We start from the raw sequence: 11,269 nt of genomic DNA, 5'->3' as shown, positions 1-11,269 counted from the left end.
TTATTCTTAACTGGATAGCTCTAGTACGATTACATATAGATATTGTTTTTGCATATCTCCAAATGTCCTCCCACATCTCTTCGTCAATAGTAACAGACAATTCTTTCTCCCGCACTTGTTTCACCCTCTGTGTGTCAACAGCAGAAAAGGACCTTACAGCATCATAAAACAAACTTAGACATTTTCGTTTGTGGGGGAAAAAAGCATTCTTTCAATGACAGACACATCAGGGTTGCCAATTAAGGTGGTGCTCTTCAAAATGTGTCTTATTGTAGAAAGTGGAAAAAGTCCTGCTTTGGGAGTCGGTACTTCTCAATTCTGTTATACTCACAGACATTATTTTAACAGTTTTAGAAACTTTAGAGTGTTTTCTATCCAAATCTACCAATTATATGCATATCCTTGCTTCTGGGCCTGAGTAACAGGCAGTTTACTTTGGACACGCTTTTCATCCGGACGTCAAAATACTGCCCCCTAGCCTTAAGAAGTTTTAACCCCGGTGTCCTGAAAACGGAGAGCCACACACTCCAGGAGCTCAGATGCAATAATGTAATAACTTAATAACCAACGTTTCGACAGACAAGCTGTCTTCATCAGGGTATAACGACTAACACTGCAGGTCACTCGTTTTTATAGTGTCAAAGGACACACACAGGTGTCTGTAATCATGACCGGGTGTGGCTTGACATCATTGGTTAATTTTGAGATATAAATAGAACATACAAAAAACATGAATGGATAGCATACAATCATAGATAACATTTTGCTACATAGGCCTACAAACATTTATAATGAATAGCAAAATCACAATAATCACAATAATGGCTTCAGATCAAAGTCTACGTTGAGCCCGAGGGGAGCAATGGTCTTTAAATTAAAGATCCGGGCAGCCTCTCGTTTTAACAATAAGGGAGGGTGACGTCTTCGATGCCGATATAACGTAGGGATGAAATCGAGTGGTTCACTTCCAAAAAGTGGGCCGCAACTGGGTACGTCGAGTTTTTGCACCTAATGGTACTACAATTTGCACTTTTAATTCACTCTTGGTTTTACCCAGATCATTTTACCACAAGGACAAGTTAAGATACATAACACCTTTGATTGGGATCTGTTTCCCTGTTTGGGGGTGTTTAAAGGATCTACATTTGTAAGTGACATTGCATTGAGCGCAGCCGTTACATTTGTAATTTTCATCCGGTGGAGGTGCAAATAGACATTGTGCAAGGATAAATCAGTTTACCAATTGAGATTTCTGTCCCGCAAGAATATGACCAAGGGAGGGTCCGAAAACACATTACCAATACGGTCATCGGATCTTAGAATGTGCCAATGTTTGTGAACGATTCCCCTAATTTGTTCAGAGCACTTTAAATAGCAGGTAGTGAAGACGCAAGAATGCTTATTTTTGCGAGACTGTCCTTGAAAAAGATTAAGGGACATTTTAATGTTTGTGCTTTTCTTAACTAATTTCTGTGTTCTATACATGTGCTGTTCTATAAACCAATTTCTGTGTTCATGCAAGTGGCTGACTGTATAAGTCACACCTATCAGTAACTGCAGTAAGTAGGCAGTAAGCAGTAAGCCCAGACCGTGTTTTGAGAACAAACAAAAGATCTCAGTTTCAAGGTCTCAGTTTAGAGAAAGAAGCCTCGTGAGGTGTTGGTCTGTCACGTTATGAAACAGTATTGGTCAGTCACATGGATGAAACAAAATGGTAATGATTAATGAATTATTCTAAATCATGCATATGTAACTAGTCTGTGTATAGCCGTATATAAGACAACTGTTGGGACTGCCCCGGCAAGAGTTTTTCCTGACAGACGTGTGTACTATAGTGCAATGAGTTGGTTGGAACCTTTCCAGCGCGCTGACAAATAAACTATTATTCATTTAAGATTGACTTTCAGTGTCCCTGCGTAAATACTTGTTTTTGATTTTCTCAATGGCAGTATTAATCTGACAATTTTTGTACCCTCTCCCCTTGAATTTTTTTTGCATCTCAGCCATGTTTTTGATGCGACAGAATTGTCTGTAGGGCTAACTGTATGTAATGGGAAGCGGGTGACAGCTATCAGCCCTCAAACTGTTACGATCAAGATGTTTCCTATAAAGATCAGTGTATAGAAGTGTCAGTATCAGTGTATACAAGTAAAACTAAATGCATGCTCTTCAATCGATCGCTGCCTGCACCTGCCCGCCCGTCCAACATCACTACTCTGGACGGTTCTGACTTAGAATATGTGGACAACTACAAATACCTAGGTGTCTGGTTAGACTGTAAACTCTCCTTCCAGAGTTAAATCTAGAAATGGCTTCCTATTTTGCAACAAAGCATCCTTCACTCATGCTGCCAAACATACCCTTGTAAAACTGACCATCCTACCGATCCTCGACTTCGGCAATGTCATTTACAAAATAGCCTCCAATACCCTACTCAATAAATTGGATGCAGTCTATCACAGTGCCATCCGTTTTGTCACCAAAGCCCCATATACTACCCACCACTGCGACCTGTACGCTCTCGTTGGCTGACTCTCGCTTCATACTCGTCGCCAAACCCACTGGCTCCAGGTCATCTACAAGACCCTGCTAGGTAAAGTACCCCCTTATCTCAGCTCGCTGGTCACCATAGCAGCACCCACCTATAGGACCTGCTCCAGCATGTTTATCTCTCTGGTCACCCCCAAAACCAATTCTTCCTTTGGCCACCTCTCCTTCCAGTTCTCTGCTGCCAATGACTGGAATGAACTACAAAAATCTCAAACTGGAAACACTTATCTCCCTCACTAGCTTTAAGCACCAGCTCACAGATTACTGCACCTGTACATAGCCCATCTATAATTTAGCCCAAACAACTACCTCTCCCACTACTGTATTTATTTATTTTGCTCCTTTGCACCCCAGTATTTCTACTTTGCACACTCATCTACTGTAAAATCTACCATTTCAGTGTTTTAATTGCTATATTGTATTTACTTTGCCACCATGGCCTTTTTTTTGCCTTTACCTACCTTATCTCACCTCATTTGCTCACATTGTATATAGACTTATTTTTCTACTGTATTATTGACTGTATGTTTGTTTTACTCCATGTGTAACTCTGTGTTGTTGTATGTGTCGAACTGCTTTGCTTTATCTTGGCCAGGTCGCAATTGTAAATGAGAACTTGTTCTCAACTTGCCTACCTGGTTAAATAAAGGTAAAAAAAAAATATACAACATCATCCTCACAAGAAACCAGATCAAAGAAACTGGTTTGACGTGTGTCAGATGGCATAGTACATTTCAGGTGCTCAGAACAAGTGTTAAGTTCCCAACCTGGCCCTCACACAATCATTATCATCAATTGTCAAATGTATGATCACCAACCAATGATATTGCTGTACTTATACATTGCATGTTATATAAATGTCATATCAGCATTTGTTTCATTACATTTTCAAATGAACAAGTCTGATTTGTTCAAACATCTTAACATCTTTATTAAGCAAATAACATTATAAATAAAAAAAGTGCATAGAAAAATTAAACGGGTTTAGAAATATGTATACAATTATTTACAAACTCAGGGTTTATTTGTACAAGGTAACAAAGACAAGTTCACACATTTTCTTATGTCTTTTACACTTTGTTATACTTTAAAATAACCCTACCATATAGAACATACAGCTTTCTGAACCAGTTCTGGGAGAGATCGTCATGGTAACTTCAGGTTTCCAACTAGTCCTTTGCATGCTTCATTGAACACACAGGCCAGCTCTGCAGGACATTAAAACCAAGTTACTCTTATTATATTATCATCATCATCCTCTTTTTTGCATTAGTATTCTTTAACATCTGTCAGAACAACTGAGGTAGAATCCTGGCAAGAGTTTGGGGAGTGGAGTGGGTATAGAGAAACTTTCTGCTCTGAGCGGTGTTCCCATTTCCGGTTTTAAGCAGAAAGGGAAGCTAGGTTAAGGATAGCCGTATCCCTGAAATCCAGATGCATCCTGTTAATGGAAAACTCTGCTAAGGGTGTTAGATGATTGACACATGGGAATATAGGCTCCATCTCACTGATTGGTCGCGAAGGCAGGCGGGCTTAAGCTCTTCCTTACTGTGTATTAAATTCCAAAAAGGACAGAACTCATTTCCTTTAGATTATTATCTCTAGCTTGAAGGGTTCTCTGTAGTACGCAGATGGGAAGAATAGCATGGACTCGAATGCTTGCTATTCTCCTGTTATAAGGCCTGCCGATACTAAGGCCTGCTGTACTTTCTCCATAAATTATACCAGAACAAAGAAATAAAATCAAAAACAATTAAAAAAGACCTGCTTTAGAACAATGTCTTGTGTAAAGACTGAAATGTAATACGCAACTTTCCTCAAACATCAAGGTTCAAATAAAAGAAAGAGGAAACAAAGTAAACAAAAAGAGGAAATGAGGGGAGGAAGATTTCCCACAAGACCACCACCATTTACACTAAGCAAAGCTAGTTTCACCAGTCCAAAATCTGAACAGAAACATGAATAAATACAACTATTCTAGAGCTCAAGCAATCTCTCACTGTAAAGATGTGAACCACAGTGTGTACATTTGATTTCCTAATATGTCTGACTGAACTGACAGCGTTGTCTAAAGTTGTACGACAGCAAACGTTAAGGTGCTGAGTGCATTCTCTCCCTATCTAGGTTTTACACCAAGACATGATTCTCTCTTAAAGCCATCCTACGGAGCAACACAGTACAGTACTGGCCTAATGCTATGCTTGAGATCTCAGGGGTGCTGTCAGTCCACACAGTCGGGAACATATAGAGTTTATAACGCATCTCTTAGTGGTGTAACTTGGACAGTGTTCCACCCTTCCACCCTTGGATTGCGGAGAATGTCAGAGAGAGAAGTCAGTTCTTTGTTAACTCCACTGAATGTCGAAGAAATATGGAGTCTGGATTTTGTTAGTTCACTAAAGACGCGCAACTGTAATGCAGCAAAGTCGTAGGCCTAATATTATTGCAAAAGGTAATCAGCATTTGCCATGATAGTAATAAAATATATTTAAAATAAAAAAAGATGCACTGAAGTTTCCAGCTAAACTCGTCACTCTTGGATTGGGTAGTGTTTGCTACATACAAAAATGGTGAAGGGAAAGTTCTTAAAGATATGATTTAGCTGCAGCAAACTCTATAAGGGTGACACTAACCGTTATCTAACCGTTTAACTGAACATAATGGAGGTCCCTTCCCCGGTCTGTGTGAGAGGGGAGTGGAGAATGGATAGAAAAATAGTTATTATTTGCAGGGTCTCTGACCTAGGAGCCTCCAAGCCTATTGCCCATCATATCTAGCACCATGGTTCTCTGAACAGTCAACGGAAAGCAAATATGTACAACCTGACGCATGATGAGCACTGTGAAATATAATTTCAAATAAATAAAACTATGATTACAGGATCAAGTAAAGATGGAGATATGGCCAAGGGATCAACTAGATAGGATGGAGCCAACATGATTATGGGTGTCAATTAAAAATCTACCCCCGCCCCCTGACAAAAAAAGATAAAGAATATGTCCAAGTCTAGCTTTTCTGGTCCACCCTTATTTCAACAGAAAGGGCTTGACATTAGGGTGTCAAGGAAAATACCTCCATGCAACATAGAACCAGCATAACCACAACAGATGTCTGCAGGGTTCAGTATCCTGTTCTCAAGAAAAAACCCACGCTATAACGGTAGCTACTTCCACCCTCTCCTGTGGTGAACTTGTCCAACCTCTGGCAAGTGCATATTGGTTAGAAGTCAATGTGAGCTTATGGATGCATGTCCCTGTGTGGCGCTCCTCTTCCCTCTTGCTCCACATCTCCTGGCCTTGGTTCCTCTCCCAGTCTCTTCGTAGTGGCTCATCCTTTCCTGTATTTTCTCCTCCCCCACCTCCCAACCCAGTAAAACCTTAATTTAAGGCTTTTAACCTCTGTCTTCCCCTGTTGCCTCTGCTCTCAGCCCCTCCCGTAGTGCCTTGTTCCCCCTGCAGAGACTGTGACAGTACCACGTCCTCCTCCTGCCCCTAGTTGAGGAAGCGTCTGCATTTCCGGGCCCCGCAGTTGCAGTTGAGCTTGCTTGCTGGGTCTTCGATGGGGAACTTGTAGTCGTAGGTGAGCTCCTCGCCCCGGTAGATCTTGCGCAGGGCGAAGATGACGATGTGCTTCTGGCCCTCCACGTTGATGACGCGCGAGTAGCAGTTGGGCTCGCACGAGTGGTTGATGAAGCGCGCCGCATTGCCGTGCATGGTGGCATCCACCACGTCAAAGTCATCGATACGGAACATGTAGCAGCCGATACCCTGTGGAGGAAGGAGGGAAAAGAGACAGGGGACTTAGTTTTAGTTTAACGTGTATTATGTTGGTATCAATAACATTTATTCATTCAAGCCCACAATTAGTGGATTTTAAAAAGGTCCACCAACTAAGGTTTCGTTGGGACAAACCATAGGGCTTATGTCGTCTCAACCACACTCTGAACTGATTGATCTCACCTTGCCATCGTAGTACTTCTCCCGCTTGTCTGTGAGCACTGAGCGAATGACGATGCCGGCATACTCAATGACCATCTCCTGAGCATCGATGTTCCTCTTGCAGAACAGACCTCGACCGTGGATAGCAGACCTACACCAGAGAGAGATGTCAAAAGAGGCTCAAGTATGAACAACAGTTTCCATAGCTAATCTCCTTGGCAATTAAAAGGATGCGATGATCACATTTTTTTTTAAATTATTTATTATCTGATCCTGAGTCAGTGGGAATTCATGTTACTCATTTTGTAGCAGAATAACATAATAGCAGAAAAGGGAGAGGCAGGAAATATAAACCATGCCTCAGTTCCTAGTTTGCTGTGATAGCTGTAGAAACCGCAGTGACGGCTTCCTGTCCAGAAAGACTGCAAATAATCTATTGTGGGGTCAGTTGGCACCCCACTGAGAAACACATGAGCTCTTTAGCCCAGAATCATGATCATAGTCACAGGCTCTGTCCATAGTATTGGCTTTGACCTCAGTGCCTCAGGGGGGACGAGGACTAGTTGTGTGCTGACCTGTACACGCCTACAGCCTCCTTAGATGTCCTCTCTAGATGTCTGAAGCGCATGGCCATGGGGAGCTCCAAGCTAGTGGCACGTCTAGGAGAAAAGGGATAAGCAGAGAAGATGACGATGTGCTTCTGACCTTTCACGTTTAACTCTGAGAAATGAGTCACTAGAGACTCAGACACAAGAGGTTAGAACACATTCTTAACATTGCTTGTTAGGAGGAGGTAGTTGCAGACATGACGGAATGGTTTAGTCCAACCACAAAGATGACTTTAGGGGAGTTACAAATACAGAAATGGACAACATTTCAATAGTGAATTAGTTACAGCTATAAAAACGATTATGTAAACCTGTAGTTGTACAGCTCCTTTGTTACTCATAAGTCTGAATGAGAACATTGATATGTTATGTCTACCAACTTATAAATGGATCATTTGTTAATGTGAAAGTTGTTTTTTAAAGGAACAACACTTGTGGCCATGTACAACACGTTCTAAGAATGTTCTGCTAGACAAGATCTTTCATGGACTAGCTCCTGCAGTATTTAAGCCAAAGCTTCCTTTTTTAAGATGTTAGCATTTAGCTGGCTTCCTTTCCGATGGCCGGCATACAATAACTCTGTAATCTGACCTTGTGGATTTGAGTGGGACTTCATCCTCTTCCTCATCGTAGGGGTTGATGTCAGGAAGCTGGCGGTGCTGGGAAGCCAGGAAGTTGAACATGTCGAAGGTGGTCTTCCTGTAAGAGAAGACAGGAACAAGGTGTTACGTTACATTTTACAGTATGCAGGCTTGACTTTCTTTATCATTGTTTTTTCCCCGAGCGTTGGTATAGAATTTGGGATGTGGACATCACCCACACACTCTTCATATGTTAATGAATGGAGCAGCATAGACGTCATACAGGTCTTATTTCTAATTTACGCAGACTGTGGGAGGTGGAGATGACGCTCACATAGAAACACAACAACCACAGCATTTGTTCCTCTAAACCTGACAGATGTCTACATTCAAAACATACATTTCACCAATACTCTACACAGAGAGACTAGCTTCCACTTTGAAGTTGAAAACCACCTACAGAGGGGAAAACCCAGATTCTCCAGACATTTTCTAGACAGTGGTATGGGTTGACCAACTGCAAGGTAAGGACAAAGTAATACCGGTTCCCACCATTACACTTGTGGTGATGTACAATTTCTCTGGAACTTCCAAATGAACATATTTTTATTTATTAAAACTTCTTCCAACCCATGACGCATGATTAGTGTTGCACATTTTGGGGAAAATTCAGAGGTGGAAACTTTCCGTGGGAATTAACGGGAATACACGGGAAAAAACTGAAATATATGCAAATTAATATTAATACCATTTAAATGTAGATGTTTTTTGCATTGGATATATTTACCATATCATATGGAGACAGAAACATAAACCTTTTACCTTATCATAAGTAGACATAATTGCAAATGATTAAATCCTTCCAATAGAAAAAAGCTTAGTTACGAATTGAACTTGAATTAAATGAGATGACTCTTCACATGGCATGATTTCACTGAACAACAAAAGAAAGGGAATATTGAATGATCCATCGCTTCTCCCAAAAATGTTTTCAACATACATCTGTAAAATGATAGTCTAGAAACTAAAGCTTTGGTTGTCTTCTTCTCAGGCTTCCATGTCTTCTCCCTGGACATCCTCAATGTTCACCTATTGAACATCAGACTGAGGCCTCATCTTCACTGTCACTGTCCAACCTTGTTGAGGATTGTTCGTTGTCAGGCTCAAAAAGCCTCAGATTTGTCCGGATGGCCACCAATTTTTCAACCCTTGTATTGGTCAGCCTGTTGCCTGTTTTGGTGTGTGTGTTCCCAAACAAGGACCAGTTGCGCTCTGAGGTGGCTGATGTTGGTGGGATTTGGAGGATGATGGAGGCAACAGGAGAAAAAGCCGCAGATCCACAAAGCCCCTTCCACCAGGTGGCTGATGAGATGTTGGCACGACTGCCATATTGCATCTCCATCCCAAAGCCCTTGCTTGGAAGTGTACTTCGCCAGACTGCCAAGAACCGTGCCCTCATCCAGGCCAAGGTGGCGAGGACACGGTAGTGATGACACCCCATAGGCCTTGTTGATCTCTGCACCAGACAGGATGCTCTTGACAGCATACTTGGGGTCCAACATGTACGCTGTGGCGTGACGTATGGGCTTCAGGATTTCAGAACTGCAGTTTCCTCTGCTTTGAGAAACAGTGAAGCGGGCAGGGCAGTACGGATTTATTCTCTTACTTCTGCAAGCAGAGTCTGAACATCAGACAAGATGGCATTGTCTCCCTCAATCCGTGCAATGGCTACTGCTATAGGTTTCAGGCTGTTTACCACTCTCTCCCAAAATACATCATCCAGGAGGATCCTCTTGATGGGGCTGTCCATATCGGCAGACTGTGATATGGCCATTTATATGAGAGACTCCTTCCCCTCCAGGAGACTTTCAAACATGATGACAACACCGCCCCAACGGGTGTTGCTGGGCAGCTTCAATGTGGTGCTCTCATTCTTCTCACTTTTCTTGGTGACGTAGATTGCTACTATAACTTGATGACCCTTCACATACCTAACCATTTCCTTGGCTCTCTTGTAGAGTGTATCCATTGTTTTCAGTGCCATGATGTCCATGAGGAGCAGATTCAAAGCATGAGCAGCACAGCCAATGGGTGTGATGTGAGGGTAGGACTCCTCCACTTTAGACCAAGCAGCCTTCATGTTCGCGGCATTGTCGGTCACCAGTGCAAATACCTTCTGTGGTCCAAGGTCATTGATGACTGCCTTCAGCTCATCTGCAATGTAGAGACCGGTGTGTCTGTTGTCTCTTGTGTCTGTGCTCTTGTAGAATACCGGTTGAGGGGTGGGGGTGATGTAGTTAATTATTCATTGCCCACGAACATTCAACCACCCATCAGAGATGATTGCAATACAGTCTGCTTTCTCTATGATTTGCTTGACCTTCACTTGAACTCTGCATCCAGCAAATGAGTAGATAAAGCATGTCTGGTTGGAGGGGTGTATGCTGGGCGTAGAACATTCAGAAATCTCTTCCAATACACATTGCATCCGAGGTGAACCAGTTGCATGCACAGCTCGAGCAAGACATTCATCAGCATTTCTCTGACTACGTTCCTCCATTGAGTCAAAGAAACTTCTGATTCCAGGAGGACCATGAGCTGTTGCTATCGATAAGGTGTCTCATCATTTTCACCTCGAATAGAAGTAGAGGGACTTTTGTCAGAGGTTGCTTGTTGTGAGCGCTGAGGGAACTTTATGCACTTGGCCAGATGATTCTGCATCTTTGTTGCATTCTTCACATGATTTGGCACAGTATTTGCAAATGTGCACAGCTTTTCCTTCTACATTGGCTGCAGTGAAATGTCTCCACACATCAGATAGTGCCTGTGGCATTTTCCTGTGAAGATTAGAAAAAATTGTAAGAAAAACCAAAATACAAATCCATGTACAGATAAATAGTTAGGCAGTTAGATTAAACAACTCCTTTGTAAGATAAATGTTTTAAAATGAAACATGTATGGAAACGGGTGAATTAACACTCCTCAGTTAGCAGGCTCAAGCAAGCTAAAACCCACATGGTAGCAAACACTAACTTGCAGAAATTGTTAACCAGTTCGAAATGATTTAAACACACTTTGCTGTAGGCTACTATTTACTAGTTAACAAAAAATCATGTTTGTCATATAAAATATATTTCCTCCACCCAGTATTGTAATCAAAACTTACCAGAAAGCATGTAATCCTTGGCTCAGACAGTGTAGTAGTGTGGGCTCAAAAGCATCTCATTAGTGTGCAAGATCTTGAGAATCTTGATGGAAGAGTACACTGCACATGTGATGGAAGAATGCACTGTGCATGCAGAGGGTTGCAATTCCATTGAATTGGGGATAGTTTAACCAAAATATGCCACAAGACCTAGAATTGCCTTATGTGTATCCCACAAAAAGGTTCACTGTTATAAGCTAACTTTTTTGATGAATTTAAGCAAAATTCCCGGGCTTAACTTCCCATGGAAAAATTCCCGGAACGTTTGACACTTTGCAACCCTACTCATGATACCTAGGAAGTATTGCTGAAATGTTTACAAGATATGTAAAATTAATCTGTAAGACAACTCGGACTCAATTTACACTACAAAATAATGACTTCCCT

General features: G+C 41.8%; 1 protein-coding gene across 2 annotated transcripts in view; it reads right to left on the bottom strand.

The window, feature by feature from the left end:
- Window positions 1-3,456: 3,456 nt before the first annotated feature.
- Window positions 3,457-11,269, bottom strand: part of LOC139572376 (histone-lysine N-methyltransferase 2B-like) — a 58,428-nt gene continuing 50,615 nt past the window's right edge. For both annotated transcript variants that reach the window (XM_071395110.1, XM_071395109.1), the window contains exons 31-34: window positions 7,688-7,795; window positions 7,064-7,147; window positions 6,510-6,639; window positions 3,457-6,317 (exon numbers count right to left, since the gene is read on the bottom strand). In XM_071395110.1, coding sequence (XP_071251211.1) covers window positions 6,042-6,317; window positions 6,510-6,639; window positions 7,064-7,147; window positions 7,688-7,795 — 598 coding nt within the window. In that variant the 3' untranslated portion in view covers window positions 3,457-6,041. The remainder of the gene's footprint in view (window positions 6,318-6,509; window positions 6,640-7,063; window positions 7,148-7,687; window positions 7,796-11,269) is intronic.

This window comes from Salvelinus alpinus, chromosome 4, assembly GCF_045679555.1.
Source record: "Salvelinus alpinus chromosome 4, SLU_Salpinus.1, whole genome shotgun sequence".
NCBI lineage: Eukaryota > Metazoa > Chordata > Actinopteri > Salmoniformes > Salmonidae > Salvelinus > Salvelinus alpinus.
The sequence above is the reverse complement of the archived record's forward strand: the minus strand, read 5'-3'. Positions and strand labels throughout refer to the sequence as shown.